Below are 21,809 nucleotides of genomic sequence, written 5' to 3' on the forward strand. Positions count from 1 at the left end.
GACTGCCTGCCACACCTCACCACCTCCAGGCTCACGCGGAAACACCTGCCGCCGCCCCCAACCTGCTCGTGGACACACGTGGATGGGATTGCATATCAGGGCCCTTCGCAGGCTGCCCGCTGCCAAGTGGGCAGGTGTCTTTCCAAGTCCGAGGTCCTGGTTTGGGCCCCGGGGGCTGGGAAGGGGCGCTGGAGTCCCAGGTCAGCCTGCTGCTGGTGACGCTCCAGGCTTCCTCCCTTGTAAGCCCCGCTCAAGGCCAGGGTTCTCGGAAGGCGCTCGATCGCCAAGTGTAGAGTGGCGGGATTGACAGACACACAGACAGGATGATCAAGCATCTTCTTTTTTTTTTTTAAGATTTTATTTATTCATGAGAGACACACGGAGAGAGGCAGAGACAACAGGCAGTGGGAGAAGCAGGCTCCCTGTGGGGAGCCCGGCGCAGGACTCGATCCCAGGACCTCGGGGTCACACCTGAGCCGGAGGAAGACGCTCAACCACTGAGCCATCAGGCTTCTGGCAGCACAAAGGGGAGGGCCATCGTGGTGGTGCAATGGGAGACGCAGTGAAAACAGCCAGCGCAGCGCTTGGCACGGAGGCAGCAGTGTGATCCATGCAGCTACTGAGGGCCCGGGAGCTCCTGCACACACACACCACACAGGCCTCTCGGGAAGAAGGAAAGCCGCCCCGTTGGCACCTGTCATGGCAGAGCCAGGTCTCTGAGGTGGCAGCAAGGCCAGGAAAGGGCTTGAAGCAGTCACTGCCTGCACAGGCCCTGCCGATGCCTGTCCCCACCCCGGGCACCGGGATACAAACAGTCCGCTGTGACTAAGCTTCCGTGTCCGCTCCAGATTATCGGCCTCGTATCGACTCGGGGAGCAGAAAGTCAGCAGACTGGAGCGCAGCGGTCAGGTGTCTTCCTGGAGGCAGCCCTCGGGGCGCTGGGGGTGGGTGGCCACCCGCCCTGCCTCCACCCCAGGCTCACCTCCCAGGGCCGGCCCTCCTGGAGGTCCCACGAGAACGTGCCCAGTCCCCATCTCGGCCTCTGGTGGCGGACCCCAGGCCAGTGGCTTCTCTGGGGAGATGAGGTCATCCAAGAGGAGAAGGAGCTCACAGGGAAGAAAATTTCCACTCCAGCTCTTGAGTTACTGACGTATGGTCGGGACAAAATGCAGCCCCGGTGACAGGATGAGCCAGGACACTACTCCGCAGGCCAGGAGTCGGGTCAGATGGACCCAGGTCCGAATCCACTAGGCATCTTTCTTATTGATCTGTAAACCCAACGCCCTGCCCTTCTAGAATGCACTGCATTTGAGGGATCCCAACCGGGAAAGAAGGTCAGAGAGGTTGCCCGGGAAGGGCCATCAAGGCGGGGCAGGTGCGGAGGGCTCTTGGCACACCTTCCCTCCCCTGCTGACAGCATCTGTTGGTCTTCCCAGAACCACCAAGCTTGCGCGGAACCACAGGCCGAATCCCAGGTTCTTCTGGAACCACAGGCCGAACTTGCAGAATGAGGGGTTGCTCCGCTCACTTCAGGCTTGCCTTTGGGGCCCCCCGTGGCTCAGCACAGCACATGCCCGCTCCTCTCCACCATCTGTCCTCGCAGGGCCCCTCTTTGTGGCTGGGGGTGCCCCACCCCACATGCCCTCGGCCCCCATGGACAGGATGCAGGAGGTGGAGGCAAATGTCGGCACCAGCCCTTCTGCTGCCCCGTCCAGCCCATTTCTCCAATGTTCTCTCAAGAGTGATGCTCCGCAGGTTGGTTCTGTTTTAAAACTAGTCAGAAAGAACAACGTCCCAGCCCTGGGAGATGTCGCTCCTAAGCAAGCCCCTTGCTGGGGACCCTCAAGGGTGGAGGCCGCTTTTCTGGGAACCGAGGCAGGCTGTGGACCACATTCCATTACCTACTAGAACATTCCATTCTATTGTTTCCATGAGACACAAACAACCGCAGCCTGGGTTGGAGGGAAATGAGTCAGGGCAGGCACTCGGCCGCTGTTTCATCCTTGAAATAACCGCTCAATCCTGCGGATGCTTTCTTGGGGGAGGCAGGACCTACGCTTGGCTGAGGACCGGAATGGGGGCTTCCGGACAGCGTGCGCAGGACCCAAGACCAGCACTAAGCCCCACAGGGAGGGCTCACCGCCTTCTCCACCCAGCAGGGGACGAATCTGAAGAGGGAGGCAAGGCTCCGGCTCCTTCGGGAGGACTCGGCCACACAGACGGCAGTGAAGCCCTCGCTGACTTGACGTCGTTGCTCCTGTAGAGCCAGCTGAGATCGGCATGCGGCTGTCCTCACGTCCTTGACTTAGGCCAGGCATACGGAGGACGTGCACACAGGCATGGCTGGCCGGGAGACGCCTCCTCGCCCTACCGAGAAGGCCGCCTTGCCCCATCCCTTCTGCTATAGCAGGAGGAGTGGGCCGCCGTGGGGCTCCCCCAAGACCCTGAGCGGCGACGGGGGCCCCATGATGTAACAGGCAAAGCTGGCGCAGGGGATGAAAGGCCTGGCTGCCTGTGTCTGTCACTACAGCACCTGTTGCCCTCCGAGCCCTTCAGTGAGAGCTACGTCTGTGTTCCCCTTCCACGTGGAAAGGACGGTCCACGCGGGTCACGCTGCAGGAAAATCACCCCATGTCTGTTCTGCGGGGTCATTATCTAAGCTTCACTGCGCCCCGGAAGGCAGGTGCAGCCTGGCCTCTCAGCCCTTGCTATGGCCGGAGGTCCAGAGCGCTGCGGACAGCGGCCCGAGGTTACCCAGCGGGTCCCAGGGGCCAGGCCTGGTGGGGTTCCCCTGTGGACCTCGCTCCGCTTCTCTGTGTCAGCAAGACCCTTGGCCTGCCTCGTGCACTCAGCACCGAATTGTGCAGCTGGGAGTGGGACCCTAACTCAGCCCCCATTGCTACGAGGGGTGTTCCCGTTGCTGTTGTGGCTGCTTCCTCCCAACCCCACCCCCACCCCAGCCCTACCACCCCGGGTCAAGGTGGCTGCTTGGGAGGGACTAGGGTCCTGCAGGCTTTCCCCACTTGACCTGCACCAACGTCACAGCCCCCTCCCACCTTCCAAAAGGGACTCAGCATGCATGACCCCCACATTTGCACGTCTACATTCTGGGTTCTAGCAATCATTTCGTTCCTCTGGAGTCAGAATAAAAGCTCCCCAGGAAGCACCCCCAACAGCTCAGGGGTCGTGTGTCCTTCTCCCGCCTGCATGGGAGGCTGACTCTGGGCTCCCGGGCTGATCCTGAGGGTTCCAAAGGGTGCAGGCTGGGCCGGGGGCCATGGGGTGAGGTGGGGGGCGGAGAGGATGAGCCCCAGTGATGCCCGGCATTGTTTTCATGACACATTTATGTAACGTTAACTACTATGCACCACCCAAAAGGAACAGGCACGGTAAATAGAATTGCTGTTAAAATATTTCCCGGGACGCCCGGGTGGCTCAGTGGTGAGCGTCTGCCTTTGGCTTAGGGCGTGATCCTAGGGTCCTGGGATCGAGTCCCGCATTGGGCTCCCTGCATGGAGCCTGCTTCTCCCTCTCCCTGTGCCTCTGCCTCTCTCTCTGCATCTCTCATGAATAAATAAAGTCTTTTTTTAAAAAAAAAACTTCCTGTGTCTGATGCATCACTCTGGTTTACAGCAAATGTGAAGCCAAGGTGCACCACCAGTGCTCGCCCTGCAGATCCTACCCATTACGCTGCTGGACCATTGTCTTCCAAGAAGACAAGATAGTATTGCATAAGTGCGATTTCGCCCAATTTTACTCTTCCATGGAAACCCCACCAGCGCCAGGCTAGCCCTGCAGCGGAGGAGGGAAGCTGAGTTTCCCCCAGATGATGTGTAAACATAAACTGGTCACACCTGCTGAGTGGGGCTTCCCGGCTCCCAGGGGCTCCCAGGGACTGCTTCCCTGGCACCCTCCCTGGGCCCTGGGCTTTGGGGGAGCGGTGAAAGGGGGATGAAGAGGATTAGAAGGTCTCTGGCATCCTGGAAACTTGAAACTTGTTTATTTGATTTTTTTTTTAAGGCCGCTTAATAACGGGTAAGAACCTAATTTCTTCTTGTGAGTGCGTGTGGGTGGAGGCTGGTTATTTTTAAGCGAATGACTAACCATGTTCGTTGTGTTTTATAAAAAAGCAATGGAGTATAAAGCATGTTGAGCACCAGAAGGGGCAGGCGCTTGCTCTAATGTTGAGGCTGGTGTGCTCTGGCCACCTAAGCTTTCCTGCCGTGTCCTTGCTGGTTGGTGGCCTCACCGAGATCTGGACGTCTCGTGGCAAGGAGGCCACTCCTGGACCCCCAGCTGCCAGGCCGGAGCACACACCGAGATGTCACCGTCCCCACACCCAACACTAGGTGACAAACCAGCAAACAGAACCAGTGCCAAGAAGTCCCTCCCCACACGTTTGCCAAATGGATTACGTGAACTTTCTGGACTGTCTGTGGCCCAGGCACACACTTACCATCTCCCTCCTGCCCTCATCCTTCTCTTGGAGCTTCAGATGTGCAGATACCTGCAGGGGGAGGAATCAGAACAGATGGCAAGCCTCACTCTCACGGAGGGGAGCCCGGAAACCCTTGGCGCCCACCCCCCTTGGTTTAACAAACGGAGGGCCCAGGAGAGCACTGCACAGCTGGGAAGCTTCCTGTTATCTCCGAGGGCTCCCCTGCTGCGCCCGCCACAGACGGGAGGTGTGGGCAACTGACAGGCCAAGGGGCTCCGGGCTCAGGGGCCTGAAGGTCCCTGTTGTATGTCTAGGAAGCTCACGGGCCATCTGTCAAACCACCGACAGATTAAAATGCTCCGCAGTGGAGGGTTTACACCACACAAATAGGCCAGTGCTAAATATAAGGATTCCAGCTTTGTTGCTGTTTTGTTTTGGGTGAGATCCTGAGGAGCCGTCAGCACTCAGTACTGTTACCGGCTAACCAGACGCTTAGGTGGTCAGGGACAGAGTCCCCCACAGGGAAACAGGGAGCAGGGCAGTGAAGACAGGACCACACTAGCATCCTGATTGACAGCTTAGACAGGACCACAAGAGCCTCCTGTCTAGCAGCCTCTGCAAGAGTGACATTTGCAAAACATCCTAAAACGACACAATTAACCGTAAAACATTGGCCCCTGTCACGAGTTGGGGCAGCTAGTCTCCAGCCGTTAGCCTAACACACCAGCAACACGTGAACCATAACCCACCAGGTAGACAGGTGTGTGACCGAAGTCCCGATCGGCGCACCTCAGCGGCCAACCCACAGGGGCCACACTCAGGATGCTTCAGAGAGTTCCCCGAAAGAGCTCGTAAAAACCCCTAGATTTAAATGCCAAAACAGCCACCCTCCTGGGCCCCTCCCTCTCTGGGAACTTTGTCCTATCACCCAATAAACCTCACTTTGCTGCCCACCACCCTTCATCTGGTCTACGTCCTCATTCTTCAATATGGCACGACCAAGAACCCAGGCAGTAAAGGGCCCCAAACCCTGTGGCAGCATCAGCCCTGGTCCTGCCCTGTCCGGTTGTGTGGGTGACCTTGGCGCACATGGAGACTCTGTTTCCTCATGGGCACACTTCCCCAGCTGGTGAGCTGGGGAAGAGGCCCGGCCTGGGTGGCTCTCGGGGCAACACCCAAGGTCACTTGACCATCCACCTTGTGGTCATGAGGATCAGAGGCAGCACGTGGAAAAGCACAGCCATCCTGACACGGGACTGGGGTCGGGGGCAGGTGCCCAGTGTCATCCCTACGCCTGTGGCAGGACCTTCAGAAGTAAAAAACAAAAAAGCAAACAAACAAAAAAATGACTTCCTCAAGTGAGGGATGATTTTCAAGGGTTTCGTAAAAATTCTCAAAGTCAGAATCTAATTTAATTTCACTCTGAAAAGGAATTTGACAGCGGAGCCTGGTGACAGGTTGGGGACAGTCACTGGTCTTGTCTGCACAAGAAAGCAGTGATGGGGCTGGAAGTCATCGGTCAAGGAACCCGATGAGTAGTTCAACAAGCGGCCCAGAAGCTGAACTCTGGTCACCCAAGAGGAAGGAGAAGTAGCAACTGAAGAATTCACCAAGCTCGAATTTTCTAAATTTGCTGTTCTATTGGCAACTCCTCCTAAGCTCCCGGTGCCCCCGTCAGAATGGCTGTTGGGAGGCAGGATAAGCTCCCAGGGGCTCCGAGTGCAGGTGCCAGGCCCGGCGGAGAGCTCTCCCCGTACAGGACACTCGGTACCAGGGAGGACGTGAATGAGGACACCCCGCGGAGCAGGTCAAGGGGGCAGATGGCATATCCGACATCTTACGCTGCTTCCCTTTGCCCAGATAAGAACCCCTTGGGGTTGGCCTTCAGATGAAACGCCAGGCAGCTACTCTCCATCTCCAGGCCCGCAGAGAGGAAGCTTTGCCCCCTCCGAGTCGGAAGCACAGGGCAAGACCTCGCTTGGCAGGAAAACCAAGGCAAACACCCGCTCATCGACCAGAGGGAGCAGCTGAGAACGCTCCCCGGTGTGCCCCCGGGGGCCTGGAGGCCGGGCGCCGTCTTCTGCAGCGGGCCAGGGGAGGGCAGAGAAGCAAGCAGCCCCAAGCACAAAAACGTGTGGGCTGCTCCAGACCCCGTCGTGCAGGCGCCCGGGGCTCACTGCCTAACCCTGGGAGGTGCCCTTTCCCCTGTGCTTTGCATATTTGGTGACTGCGTGGGCCTTTGTGCATACCGGGCCCGGGATGCAGGGTGTGCAGCCAATGCTGGTTCCACTCCCCACCGACCCCAGCCGGCAGGGGGTGCCGAAGACCAGACCCTCGGGGCCCTAACCCAGGCGCCAGACGAAGGGTGGTGGGCAGCAAAGTGAGGTTTATTGGGTGATAGAACAAAGTTCCCAGAGAGGGAGGGGCCCAGGAGGGTGGCTGTTTTGGCGTTTAAATCTAGGGGTTTTTACGAGCTCTTTCGGGGAACTCTCTGAATGTGGCCCCTGTGGGTTGGCCGCTGAGGTGCGCCGATCGGGACTTCGGTCACACACCTGTCTACCTGGTGGGTTATGGTTCACGTGTTGCTGGTGTGTTAGGCTAACGGCTGGAGACTAGCTGCCCCAACTCGTGACAGGGGCCAATGTTTTACGGTTAATTGTGTCGTTTCAGGATGTTTTGCAAATGTCACTCTTGCAGAGGCTGCTAGACAGGAGGCTCTTGTGGTCCTGTCTAAGCTGTCAGTCAGGATGCTAGTGTGGTCCTGTCTTCACTCAGGCCCAAAGCCACAAATAAGCGAGGACAGCTGATGGCCCACAGCAGAAGGGCTGCGGCCACCTCGAAGGAGTCGCCCACACAAGGTCTCACACACTTGACCACGATTTTGCCATCCAGAGTCTATGAGAACTCAGGGTCTTGGGAGTTTGTTGTCGATGACGCTGTCCTAACAGCGTGCCTGGCGTCGGAGCCCCACCTGACTGTGCTCGGGTGACCCGCAGCGCCCCCAGCCCCACGCCGGGCACTGGTCGGTCGCATGCGGGCGGAAGGGAGGCCTGCCCGGGGCGGGCACGGGCCAGCGGGAGGCTCACCATCATGGCCTCCTGCACCGTGAGGTGCGGCAGCAGCATGTCGTCCTGCATGATGTAACAGGACACTTTCCGGAAGCAGCGCAGGTCCCGGGGAAGGCCGTTGATGAGCACGGCCCCCTTCATGCCGGTCTCCCTGCAAAGCCAAGAGAGCGCATGGTCAGTGCCTCCTCCGGGGCCTCGGGGAGGGAGGAGGCCCCTCCCAGCATCTTCCCAGATGAACCCATTATCGATTATCGATTATGGCAGGGACGTCAAGGGACAGGAAGGGATGGGGACCCAGAACAGCACCGGGGCTCCCAGAAAGGAGCTGTGTGGAGAGCGTGCTCAGGATGGAACCAGTAAGGAACAAGTGCTAGTAAGCGAAGATATGCGTGGGTGTTCCCACCTGGCAGCGCGTCACTCAGCCCGGGGTGTCCCCCTAAGGACCTGCCTCCAGCCCGGGGTGTCCCCCTAAGGACCTGCCTCCTGGACGTCACGGAGTGCAGAAACACCAAGGGGCTGTGGAGACCAGTGAACTAACAGCTGGTTTCCCACTTCATCCCGGCCAGTGCTGCAACCTTGGGCTCTTTCCTCCTGGGGATGGGCTGGGATCCCCCGGCTGCCGTGGGGCCCAGGTGTGGGGCCCGGGCACCTGCAGGCAGCGGTCGGCAGCCCCAGGCTGCCCCAGGCAGGACATCAAGGGCTAACACAGGCCCAGGCTGGAGCCCGTGAGCCCTAGGCCCCACCTGATGCTGGTCTTCATTTTTTTTTTTTTTCATTTTTTTTTTTTAATCTTTTGGGGTTTTTTTGAGAGAGAGAGCAGGAGTGGGGAGGATGGCTAGAGGGAGAGAGAGAGAACCTCCAAACTCCCCGCAGAGCAGAGAACCTGACACGCTCGATCTCAGGACCCTGAGATCATGATCTGAACCGAAGCCAAGAGTTGGGTTCTCAACTGACTGAGCCACCTGGAGCCTCCATCCTAAGCCTCTTACTGCTCAACCCTGAAGGCCTCACCAGTGTCTGTATGGAACCTTCAGAAGTGACAGGACAGAGGGAGGTGGCCTCACTTTTTCTGAATGGTGCCCCAGGCCAACAATGGGGCAAGAACCCCATTCTCCGCGGCAGGTGTACTCACCTGTATCCAGCCAGGATGTTCATGAGCGTGGACTTCCCAGCCCCGGACGGCCCCATGATGGCCACCAGCTCCCCGCTGTTGAACTTCCCGGAAATCCCTTTCAGGAGGGTCTTGTATCCTGCAGAAAGCACATCACGTTCATTCCCGGCCTTTGCATGCTCCGTGGGCTGGGCCGCACACCGTAGGGGCAAACCCACCCTTGATGATACAACCAACAGCCAAAACTTCTCATGTGGGGCATAAAATGCTGAGCTCTGGGTGAGAACGTCGGCCCCCCCACGTGTCTTCGCGTCCTGCCTCGACTGCATCTCCCAGGTTCCATCAGCAGCACCAGCACGCGTGTGCCTCTGCAGGGTGCACAAGGCGCTTGCACGCACGTTTTCTGGCCTACAAGGAATCCCCCTCATCGTGGGATGAGGAACCAGGTGTCTGGAAGTGGAGGGGGGGGCCGCTAGGACCCCACAACCAGTGTGAACAGATCTTAACCCGCGGCCACCCACTGGCCACGCTGACGGTGAAGCAAATGTCTTCCTTAATTGCATGATTATCATTTCACTTACTTATAACGTAAATACATCTAAATACACGTAAAATGTATTCAGAAATCATTATCTTGTCATTAAGTAAAACAGCATTAATTAATTAATAATGAGGAGTTTATCATTTTGCAGCCACACCAGGTCGCTTCGGAGTTCCTGCCAAGTCTCCATCCGGGAGTTTCATGAAAGGAAAACACCCCCCGTGGCGCGCAGAGCCACGTTCGTCTTTCAGGTGGACCGTTCCACGTGCTGCGAACGACGGAATAGAAGCGACCGGACTCCCAGGGGAAGACGCCCCATCTGCACACATTTTCTCCCTTCCTGAGAAACATCCTCAGAGCAGACCCTTCAACGATCACAACCACGCAAATGAAGCTTCTTACCTCCCGCAGCCAGTGGTTAGAGGGGCCCGAGAGGCACTCTGCGGACCCCTGGCTCTGGCCTTCCTCCCCGGGGGGCTGGCTGCATGCTCCCGGCACCCCCAAACCTGCAGGGCCCTGGGGCGTTCTTGCCGGGCCGTCGATGCGTCTCTCACAGATGGGCCGCCTCCACGCCCCACCTGTCACCAGGCGCCACCTCGATTGGGACAGGGAGTCCCTGAGGATGCATTTCATCAGACAGAGAGCAGCGGAAGCAAAAGGCAGGAAGCCTGTGGCCCTGCGATCTGCCTCATTATGGAGAGCGGAGCGCAGCCGTCGCCTGGGGAGGGCTGACTGTCACCGGGTGGGAAGGGGCAGAGGAGCAAAGCACGCACGAGGTCTGGGGGAGGAGCTCACGTTCCTACCCCTGGGACGAGGGTGACTTAGGTCAGCAAACATGCACCAGAGCCCAGGGAGACCAGTGCATGGGGGGTTGGGACCCTAAACGACAGCATCTGGGTCTGCCCCGTGGGGGACAGACACATGGGCAAGTTAGGGAATGGCAGGGGCTTCTTTGCAAGCTCAAGCTCCCGGCGCGAGGGCCGTCGTCAGGGCCCTCGGGACCCGCATGACATCACCGAGGGAGCGCTAACGCTGGGCGGGCATCCGTTTGCTCCTGGCCTCCTGGAGGCTCAGGTCAGGATCCGGGGTTGCTCCTGAGCAAACCCTCCCTCAGGCTGTTCTCCTGAGAACCAGGAACTGCCTGAGGACGTGGGTGGGTCCCTGGGATGACCACAAGATGACCACTGGCCACCTGGAGGCCGAGGGTAGTCCGCTGGCCTGGGGTGGCCCTGCACCCCCGGGTTCTGAGAGGCTGTTTCCTCTCTGGGCAGCGCCTCGGGGCATCCCCTGACAGCACCTGGGCTGTCCCCTGGTGTTGGGGTGCACACGGCTCCTCACACAGGCTGCGATGCCCAGGGCCAGCACACCAGGGTGTGCATCAGGCATCTGGGAGTGGTGGGGGCATCGAGCCCTTTCAAGGGGGATGGTAGGCCCCCGGGGGCTGTAGAGCCAGCAGCCAGGACTGTGCATCTGCCCATGAACCCCCGTGCTGGCCGCACGGAAGCACCATGAGGTCCGGCGAGGCTTGTGAGGCTCAAGACTCGTGTCCCAGGGAGGGACGCGGGCTCCCAGCATAACCTGAAAGGACAGGTGGCACGCGGTGGGCTGGCCAGGGCGGGGAGGGGGGACCTCCCATGCGGGGCCTGTGTGGGGTCGGGCAGCGGACAGAGAAGGCCCAAGACCCGGCTCGGGGCTGTGCCTTCTAATATCAGAGGCCTGTTTTTCTTTAGAAACAGCAAACATGCATTTGGGATAGAAGGATCACAAAAGTGACCGCGGAAACAAGTCACCTGTCTGTCCCACTTCTGGACCTGGAGAGGTCCAAGTGCATACTCGGCAGTGGGGCGCTGGGTGTGGGGCTGGGGGACCCGGACCCGTTACGGTGGGTTTCATGGGTGTCCCACACGTGCACGATGCCCTGTTTATGTAACAAAATTGTCCTTGGCAGCAGAGCCCTGCGCTTGTCCCGTTCTAGAAATTCGAAAGGGAGGTGCGGCGTCCCAACCCCCCGCCCTACTTCCCGCTCATGAGCTCGCCCAGCCCAGTTGGTGGCATCGCGGAGGGGCTGCCTCTTTCCTCCTTCGGGTGCCCTGGGCGCGTGTTCACATGGGTGCTTGTCCTGCTCCTGCCGGTCGGGGTGGTGATGCTCCTGGGGGCGGGGGTGGGGGGTCCCAAGCACGGAAACCACAGGGAGGCAGGGCCCTGCAAGCCCCGTCAGCAGCCCTGGGGGGTGCAGGCAGCCGTCTCTACAACAGCCAGGTCAGAAGCCAAATCAGAACCCAGACAAGAGAGGGGAGGAGAGACAGACAGAGAGGACAGTGCCCCAGGTCACTTCATCATGGGGTGGAACCTGCTCAGACACTGAGTCCTCCCATCTCAGAGGATGTTGGCAGGCTCTGTCGCTGCGACCCAGGTTAGCCAACAGTGCTTTAGGGACACAAAGTGTCTGTCACCACCTACAAGGTTCAGGGGACACACAGCAGCCTAACTTCAGTTGAGTGGCAACGGCGGTGGGGGATGGGAGGGGAGTATAGAGGGAGGCAGGGATGGAGGGATGGGGTGAGGGGATGGGAGGGAGGGAGGCAAGGATGGAGGTGTGGGTCTGGAGAGGGAGGGAGGAAGGAGATCTAAGGTGGAGGGGGTGGGAGGGAGGGACTAGCGGGTTTGCGCTCTACCTCTCCAGTGAACAAAATACCAGCCCCCAAAGATGTCCCATCCTAATCCTTAGACTCTGTAGACTCTGTGTTACCTTGCAGACGGGATTAAGTTAAGGATCTTGAGAGGGAGGCACAATCCTGGATTATCCAGCGGGGCTCAATCACAGGGGTCTCTCTAAGGGAAAGAGGGTGGGCAGGCGGGGCAGAGGCGGCACAGGGATGCAGAGGTGGGGCTCAGGGATGCAGAGGTGGGGGGCACAGGGATGCAGAGGTGGGGGTGCAGGGATGCAGAGGCGGGGGCACAGGGATGCAGAGGTGGGGGGCACAGGGATGCAGAGGTGGGGGGCACAGGGATGCAGAGGCGGGGGCACAGGGATGCAGAGGTGGGGGGCACAGGGATGCAGAGGTGGGGGCGCAGAGGTGGGGGGCACAGGGATGCAGAGGTGGGGGCACAGGGATGCAGATGTGGGGGGGCTCAGGGATGCAGAGGTGGGGGGCACAGGGATGCAGAGGTGGGGGCGCAGGGATGCAGAGGTGGGGGGTGCAGGGATGGAGAGGTGGGGGCCCAGGGATGCAGAGGTGGGGGAGAGAGAGAAATCCGGGGATGCGGCAGGAGCCAGAGGCGAGGAGTGCAGGCACTGGAAGCTGGGAAAGGCCAGGAAAAGAGTCTTCCTTGAAGCCTCCAGAAGGAACGCAGCCGTGACTTGGGACTCCTGACACCCCAAACTTGAAGACAATCTGGGTGTGTTGTCTGGAGCCCCCCAGTCTGTAGCACGGACACCCCTACACTCAGCCCGGCCCTGCTCACCCCAGCTCGCGCCCCACCCGTGCCGGGGTGCTCCCTGGGGGGCCAGGTCCCTGGACGACGGGGGTGGGGGGGATGACGGGGCTCCCCTCGTCGGTGCTGTGATGGAAACGCCAGCGAGCCTCGGCGAGGGGCAGCTTGGCGGCCGGCCTGCAGGGGGAGAAGGAAGCCCCGGGCTGTTCTAGAAGAGACGACCGCGGCCGTCTGGCGACTCTCCCGGAGGAAGCCATTCTGACTCTCGTGGGTAGTCCGCGCGGCACAAAGCCTGGTTAGCGCACGTCCCCGGCGTAGACTCTTCGCAGCGAGGTCAAAGGAGCAGATTAGACGCTGCGCCATTAGATGCAAACAGGAAAACGAGGAGAGAGCAGAGCGAGGCGCCAGGAGGCAGCCCAGGGCCTCATCCCGCTGCGCTCACCGCTGGGCAGCGGCCGCGGACAGGCCGCCCACTATTCTGGCCTCAGTTTCCCCAGGACGAAACCTCCCTCCGGCCCCAGAATCCTCTGGATGGGAGTCGCACGCAGCTTTCTTCCGCTGCACCACCGATGGCAGCTGAGGTTCGCGCGCAGTTCCCGCTGAAGCGGCCCCGGGGTCCCGAGGCAGGGGACCCCCTGTGCACCCGCCATGCGCCCCAGGGTGGGGGTGGGGTGTCTGCTACTGCGCCAGACCCAGGTCACCATGGTGCAGGGCCTGACGCAGCATCTTCCCTCAAGCTGAGCGGGGGTCTCATTTCACACAGACATTCTCGGCCCCAAGCAAATTAAGGTGCCAGGTCATTAAGCAGATGACTATTTTGAAATAAACGTGATTTTACTCTATTTCCTGGGGTGACGTTTTGCGCAGCTGTCCCACGGGATCCTAGAGCTGGGGGCACGTTTTCCCGCTCTGCGAGGCAGGACTCGGGGAGCCCTGGTGCACGGCCCCTCGGGCCACACGCCACGCGATCCCCCATCACGCGGAACGGCGCTCCGGGGACACTTGGTCTTCTCTGCCACGAGGCAGAAAGGCGGTCAGAAGCTCCCACCCCCCTGACGAAGACCAGCGCCGAGTCCGAGAACACGAAAAGGACCCCGATCAGAAGATTGTGTGAGCTGGTGACACCGAGACGCTCCAGATCCTTCTCGATGTTTGGAAATAAGGAACAGCATGTCAGTGGAGAGGTGCGGGGCGGGGCACGGAGCGGTCATGTGGCTCCCGTGGCTCAGGTGTGGGTCCCGTGTTCCGATTGCTCCCGTCACCCCCAAAGCGTCAATGTGCCCCGTGCACGCCGATGCTGTGCATTTTTATCTGGTCTGCACGGAGCCGGTTTCGCCCGTGGGCGGCCTCAGTACGAAGCTCTAGTCTCAAGAACTCCTTGGGTAGCACGGTGGCCGGGGCCTGGCGCCCCCTCGGCGGGGACGCACCTCTGGACCTGGCACATTTCATGGCCGGTTTAATCACATCCTAAAGTATATGCAAGTCTCCTTTGCCCTGAATTTAAACCCATTCCCATGAGGCCAGTGTCAGAGCGGTGGAGCGCCCCGCCGGGTAGTGCTGACTACAGGCGCTGGTGGCCCCGGGTGACCCGCATGACCTGGGTGACGGGAAGTGGTGTCAGAGTTAGCATCCCCTCGGGGTTCTCCGGGATGCTGACCTGCCCTGCCGTCCGTCCTCTGTGGACTCACGTCCAGCAGCTGAAGACCCCATTGGCCCGGAGGGGGAGACCCTGTCCTGCCAGCAACACTGTCAGCATCTTTCCGTGTAGCTGCCACGGGCCATTTGGGGGCTAAGCCCTCCGCACGTCACCGAGTCTGCCTCGGTGGCCACAGCAGCCCTGGGAGGGAGGTCCTGGCACAGGCCGAGGGACTCACCCAGGACACCCAGGGAGGAAGCGTCCATGTCCACACCCGGGCCAGGTCAGGGCCAGCCCATCCCCCAGGGTTGCTACCTCTCCGGAGGGGCAGGGGGCACCCGGGCGCCCAGGTCCCTGCCAGCGCACCTTGGGGGCCGCGGCACATGGGCCAGAGGACAAACTTGCCGTATGACCCAAGTTCTCAAAGACTGACTGTGATCCTTCCCTCAAATCCTCTGCAGAATCAGTCAGGCTACGGACGCAGCACGCAAGGAGGAGACCAGTGGGAAGCACCGTTTCTGTGACGCTGAAGAGCAGGAATTGGGGGAACGTGGAGGCTTTTAGGTGAAAGCGGGGCCACCCCCTCCCCAAAGCGGGGAGGAGCTCGAGCCGCGATTAGAAGGAAAGCACAGCACAGGACAAACAGGAACAGAGGTCAGAGTCCCTGAGGGTCCCCCTGGATCTCCTGTGAGACCCCGGCGCCGGGTGGGGGGCACAGGGGCTCACGCAGCAATTCTGACCCCGGCTCAACTTCCTGGGCCCTCTCTACCATCCCCATAATTCCCATCGGCAAGAGCCCTCACGGCGAGGACCTGCCACACACGCTGGGCACGCACCCTGCAGGCACGTGCACCATACACACACATACCATGTACATGCACACCATGCATGCACACACCGCATACACACACCACGCATGCACGCACAGTGTACACACACACACCATGCATGCACGCACCATGTACACACACACCGTGCATGCACACACCATACACACACGCACACACCATGCATGCACACACCGTGTACACACACACCATGCATGCACACACTGCGTATACACACACCATGCATACACACGCCTTGTACACACATGCACACACCATGCATGCACACACTGTGTACATACACGCACACACCATGCATGCACACACTGTGTACATACACGCACACACCATGCATGCACACACCGTGTACACACACACCATGCATGCACACACTGCGTATACACACACCATGCATACACACGCCTTGTACACACATGCACACACCATGCATGCACACACTGTGTACATACACGCACACACCATGCATGCACACACCATGTACATACAGCACACACCATGCATGAACACACCGTGTGCACACATGCATACACCATGCACACACGCACCATGTACACACACACACACCATGCATGCATGCACCATGTACATACAGCACACACCATGCATGAACACACCATGTACACACACACACACACACTATCCATTCATGCATCATGTACTCACGTGTGCACACCACACATACACATGCCCCAAGGCCCACCACACACACACACACATGCACACGCACATCCCACCACGTACACACTGCACACTCACACACTCCGCACCCACGCCAGCCAGTTAATTAGACCGCTGGCAGCACGGCAGCCCTGCCCCAGCGCGGGGACTAAAAACATAGCTGGGAGTCATTTACATCTGCCTGTCAGGCCTGAAGCAGTTTTTGTCACCATGTTATTTTTATACTTCTAAAAGCAGAACTGGTCTTTTTCACACGCTTCTAAACCTGGCTAGAACAATGAAGAAAAAAAACCCTTCTGATTATTCAAATGATGCCAAAAGTGCCAGTAACGGTGCCAAATAATCTCCAAGTGTCACATCATGCTCCGCTGAAAACACAGCAGTACCTGGTTTCTGCACCCACTTCTCTCTGGAGGACGATGTTTGTAGGATAAGCCTTGCTGCACACCTCCCTCCTCCTCCTCCCCTTCCCCCTCCCTCCTCCCCTCCCCTCTCTCCCTCCTCCCCCTCCCCTCTCCCTCCTCCCCCTCCGCTTCCTCTCCCTCTTCTCCTTCCCTCCTCTCCTTCCCTCTTCCCCTCCCTCTCCCTCCCCTTTCCTCTCCCTCCTCCCCCCTCTCCTCTCTCCCTCCCTCTTCCTCTCCCTCCCCCTTCCTCTCCCTCCCCTTCCCTCCTCCTCTCTCCCTTCCCCTTCCTTTCCCACCCCGTCCCCTCCTCCCCTTCTCCACCTCTCTCCCCCTTCTCCCCACAACTACTCTTGGCCCCAGAGCTAAAAGCACCTCTTCTTGAAAACTGACTCTCACTCTCCAGACCCCTTCCTCTTCCACCTCCAAGAGTAACCTCAAGGCAAAAAGGACAAAAGTCCATATTCCTACACATCCGGCCACATCGTTTCTACCCTACCTGCTTCTTCCCTCAATCCCAAGGGCCTTCACATCCACGACTCAGTTTTCCTTATTAAGTGGCAAAGCCACACCCACAGGTCAGACCTCTTTCCCCTTTTCTGTGCACCTTTGGAAACACTAAGGGGGCTTTTGAGTTGAGAGCAGGAGCAGGGGCCGGGTCAGGGCAGCTGGGCTTAGTAATAGGAACAAGGGAGACGAGCAAGAGCCCCTCATAAAATGAGGACGTGACCACGTGTCCCTAAACCATGCAAGCGGCACGTCACCCCCTCTGCCACCCCCGTGAGTGCTGGGGCAGCAGGTCCAGTTCCACTTCAGAACAGCACTGCGACCTGTGTTCCACTGGACTAGGACCATCTAACACCAACACCGGACTCACAACCGTCTCGCGAGCGATAGCAGCCAAAGCTTGCAGAGGCCTGGCCCCTGGGTGCAACTTGAATGGGCTCCAAGGGTCGCCAGGCCACAGTTCAGGATGCCTCTCCACCCTTTCTTCCTTAGGGCCTCTCTGCGTCATCATCTGGGTTCTGTGGTCTCCCTCACAGTCCACGTCTGTCCGTCTGCCACCCCAGCCCCTGGCCCTCCGGGTGCCCCCTCTTCCCTCTCCCCGTCTTCTCGTTCTTTCTGCCTGCTTGGGCCTAAGTATTTGAAACTGCGATGCCAGCAAATTCCATGGGAGACGGTGCTCAGTGTCCCGCAAGCACCCCGGGGGATCACATGCCATCACCCTCCGCACTCCCCCGGTCTCCTGCCCCATCGGTAAGGCGGGCGGCAAACCCATCCTCTTGAAACATTCCTGCACAACACAGGGTCCCGGCCGGCCCCTCAAAGCCAAGTTACTCTGCAGCCTCAGAGGAAGCAGAGCATCTGGGGCCACTCGGCAGAGTCGCTAAAATGCCGGTTCCCTGTCCTGCCCTGGAAGCCCGTCATGGCACCAAGGGTGTTGGACCGGGTCTCTACAGCTTTATAGCACCCACATTCTCTGCTGACAGGCCCCACTTCTGACCCCAGCGTCTCCCACGGGAGTAGCGACTGGCCCTTGACTCAGGGCAGACTGGATGCACTCCCTGGGGACCAGCCTCCCCAAGGCTGGGACCCGGACTTTAGATGCCCCAACCGCATCCTGAGGCCCCTGCTCCATACATCCCTGTGTGACGCTGCTGCACGCGGGCATGCAGGGACTGTGGGAGACGGAGCGTCACGGGGCAGCCCACCGTGAATTACTCAGGATGGGGAACGTAATTACGAAAATCACTCAGATGGGGAAAGAAGCAAACTCATGCAAAGTTCTTCCTTGCACGGCCCCACCAAATAGCGGATTCCCAGCCTCTGAACCTCGCTGGCTGCCACCACCACCCGCCTCGGATGACATGGGGAAGAGGGCTTCCCTCCAAATGACTTCCCAGGCCCTTCCCCAAAGTGGGTTAAGACCCAAGTGATGAACCTCAAAGCCCTGAAGAAAGGCCCTCTCGAGGCCCATGAAGGGGCTGCGGTGGTGAGGACGGTGCTCACGGCAATGGCCCTTGCTTACACGGGCCTGCTGGGCCCCACACCCTGCTACCCTCCCACCCGTACTAACTTACCTGATTCCCACACCACCCGGCATGGGACGTGCTTTAAAGCCCCCATTTCATGGATGAGAAAATTGAGCCGGGGAGAGCTAAATGACTTGCCCTGGGCTCCGCAGCCAGCAGAGGGGAAGCCAGAGCTTAAACCACACAAGCACGCAGCCTGGTCCAGAGTCCACCCAGGATGCAACCCTCACTCCCCAACTCAGATGGCACATTTGTGAGGTGCTGGGAGGATAGAGAAATAAATACACGTGCACCCACCTCCCAGCTGAGGAAACAAGCACAGCGCCAGCCATACCCCCGGCCTGCCACTCTCTGTGGGGCCACATCCACCCCGCTACCCCGAGATCTAAACACTGTGGGAGCTCAGGGGGCTGTCCAGGTGGCTCCGACCCCTTTCTTTTCTGGGGATGTGGCCTCATTACACATCTGTCCTCCACCCCTGCTTCTTCACCTGGTACAGACGCCCACCCCGCTGTGCTCCCGCTTCCCAGAACCCTTCCTGTGCATCACTCCTGCCTCCCACGACCCCCTGCTCTGGGTCAATGTAAACTCCCCCAGGACCATGCTTTATTTACTTTTTTCCTCCTCAAGACTTAGCAAAAATAGTTTGCTCATAACAGATCATTAATAAGAAATTTGTTCAGTGATGAGTAGATGCTTTATCCCCCCATCATGAAAGTGGGGGGGGGGGGATTCACACATTCTCTACCCTGAAAATTAGTCAGATGGGGAAAAAAACAAACTCATCGAGAAGCAGAAAAAGTGTTGGCCAGAAATTGTTTCTTAAGTGTATAACACTTCACATTTCTTCCCATGGACATTCCTGTCTAATTTGAGGTAGAACAGGGTTTTCCTCGTGTAGTTTAAATATACATATATATTTTTAGATTTTATTCATTTATGCATGAGAGACACAGAGAGAGAGAGAGGCACAGAGACACAGGCAGAGGGAGAAGCAGGCTCCATGCAGGGAGCCCGACAACCTTGTGTAGTTTAAAAGTCATGGTCAAGGGACACCTGAGTGGCTCAGTGGTTGAGCATCTGCCTTTGGCTCAGGGCGTGACCGCAGGGTCCTGGGATCGAGTCCCGCATCAGGTTCCCCGCAGGGAGGCTGCTTCTCCCTCTGCCTGTGTCTCTCATGAACAGATAATTAATATTTTTTTTAAAAAAATCATGGTCAAGTTCCCCATCTTGCAATCCTAGACTTTTGCTTATTTATTATTTGAAAAAAAAATTTTTTTTTTTCTTATCCTAAGCTCGTTACATGAGGCTTTGGTGCTGAAAGTAGAGTCAATGATGTCTCACTTTCTCACTCAGAACAAAAGAAATGAAGGCATGAGATATAAATACAGATGTGGCAGGGATAGTGTTTGATCTCAAAGGCTGATTTATCTTTAATCAAGCTGTGCCAGCCCAGGCCTTGGTTTTCTAGAAGACTGGATTCCGCGAATCTTCACAGATTCTTCCCCTGGCTTAAGAAGAAACACATACAAACACAACCATCTATGGACGTGTTACACACACCAGCACGAATGCCACCGCGTGCCACTGGGTCTTGAAATGACATCTCTTACTTTCTGTAAGGCAAAATTACAAAAAAGAAACTGAAAAAAAACCTCATGAGACAGTTCATTCCTTTACATCAGGGAGTTTACGCCGTGAGTGACCATCTTCTCCTGACCCCACAGCTCTGTGTATGCTTTTTTGCAGGGAACTGAGGTTACTTTATGAAAATATTCATTAGCGGGTAATTCATTAGCGCGGCTTTATTGTTTTGCCAGTATCAAGAGTGAAAACAGTCTCAAGAGCAATAAATCCTTTTAAAAGCTATTTTATATCTATTGAAGGCTCCTAAGGAACTGCCTTATACTACAGACTCTGTAAAAATCTCCTGTATTTAGTCCTTTGAAGTGCGTGGATGGCCAGTCACACCTCAAAGCTGACACCTGCAATGCCTTCAGGTGTCAGAGTCCTTGTGAATGGAGCAGTGACCTATCCCCACCCCCCTCACCTCCAGTCTGCTGCCTCCCCAGCCTGCCTGGGGCTCTGTGGGGTCTCCTGCCAGGACCACCATTCCTGACCAACTTCCAGAATGTTCCCAGGGAGAAAAGGTGTGGCCATGGATCCCTCCCCCCTTGTGATGTGCATCTGAGTTCCACCAGGACACTTGCCATGGGGGTGAGCCCAGGAACAGGTAGGAAAACGCTTGAATTATCTGGTTTTCCCCACATGTTGGCCCACCTGGCCTGGCCTCATCCCAGCCTTGAGCTGCTCCCTCTTCTCTGCCTCTAGTGAGGCCTCCATCCACCTGCCGGCCACGTGGGCCGCTCCATGCCTCCCCCACAGCCTTTGTTTGGGCTCTGTCATCTGCCCTGACCTCCTCCGGTGCCCTGGTTGGCCTCTCGTCTGTGCCATGTTGCGGGAGACAAGGCAAGCCCCACTGTCCATGAGAGAGCTCTCGTAGGCAGAATGGGGAAACAAACTGGAGTTAAGTTCTGTCCTCCCCTCTTGGTAATCCCTTTATCTACACAGAATGCCTAGAGGCAGCTGGAGAAGACCACAACTTCCCACTCCCTTCTAATCCTTAGGATTTTAAAACCCCAATGCAACAGCTTCTTTATAAGTCAAGCTTATCCACAAGCCAACGGAAAGGCTCAAGTTTTCACGTAAATCCCATTTCCTTTGGTTCTTCCATCTACGAAAAGTCTTCCGAAAGTCTTTGGGTCCTAAAGGTTTGCTCCATCCTACATACTCTGGCATAAAGCACAGGGTGTCCAAAGCACGGGGTGTCCAGAATGGACTAGAGGAGGCTCCAGAGGCAGCCCTGGGGACGCAGGTTCAACAAATACAGCTCCTAGGACAAGTCCCACTTGCATCTGGAGGGGGGGAGCTGGACCAAAGATTGGGGAGACCCAGGACCCCGCCGGGCACGGGTCTTCTCACTTGGAAGTCACTGCAGTTGGGAAGTGAGGGAACTCACACTCGTTTCAACTCGTCCCTCCTGCTGACTCTCCCCAAATCAACCACCCTCTCTGAACCTCCAGGGCTGCCAGGAGGCCTGGGGTTTTCTCTGGCTACCGTCTCCCTGTGTGCAACGGTGCTTCCCCGGTGCTAAAGGTCATGGCCAGCTCTCTGCAAGTTTTTTCCAACGGAGATACTTTGGTTGCGGCATCAACTATTCTGTGGCAGGGAAGCAGCTGCCATGCAAACAGCCCCTGCCCTTCAGCACAGAGGCAAGAAGCCTTGGGATCGCCCAGCTCATGCTCCAACCATTAGGACCACTTCTGTGCTCCAAGGATAATTTTTAAAATTCATGAATTACAATCCTGCGATTCAGAATCGCCATCTGTGAGACGAGGAAGATGCTCAGGTTCTTTGCCAAAAAGGGAGCGGGGATTGCAGAGTAAGGCAGCAGTCTATGGGGAATGCAGTTCAGACGAGAACAAGGTTTGGAGGGCTTGTAGATGCGCCGATTTATTGGCAAAGCAATGACGGTGGCAGCCGTGTTTCTTCTCGGGTCCCTAGAGCTGGTGCGGAGGATTTTGGAAATGTGACCTTATTCTGATCGAGTATTACCAAAT

General features: G+C 57.9%; 1 protein-coding gene across 3 annotated transcripts in view; it reads right to left on the reverse strand.

Moving 5' to 3' along the window:
* ABCG1 (ATP binding cassette subfamily G member 1) overlaps window positions 1-21,809 on the reverse strand; it is a 75,440-nt gene that overhangs the window by 17,304 nt on the left and 36,327 nt on the right. For all 3 annotated transcript variants that reach the window (XM_041735230.1, XM_041735231.1, XM_041735228.1), the window contains exons 3-5: window positions 8,639-8,756; window positions 7,525-7,657; window positions 4,457-4,507 (exon numbers count right to left, since the gene is read on the reverse strand). In XM_041735230.1, the coding sequence (XP_041591164.1) occupies window positions 4,457-4,507; window positions 7,525-7,657; window positions 8,639-8,756 (302 nt within the window). The remainder of the gene's footprint in view (window positions 1-4,456; window positions 4,508-7,524; window positions 7,658-8,638; window positions 8,757-21,809) is intronic.

Source organism: Vulpes lagopus, chromosome 20 (assembly GCF_018345385.1).
Source record: "Vulpes lagopus strain Blue_001 chromosome 20, ASM1834538v1, whole genome shotgun sequence".
Lineage (NCBI taxonomy): Eukaryota > Metazoa > Chordata > Mammalia > Carnivora > Canidae > Vulpes > Vulpes lagopus.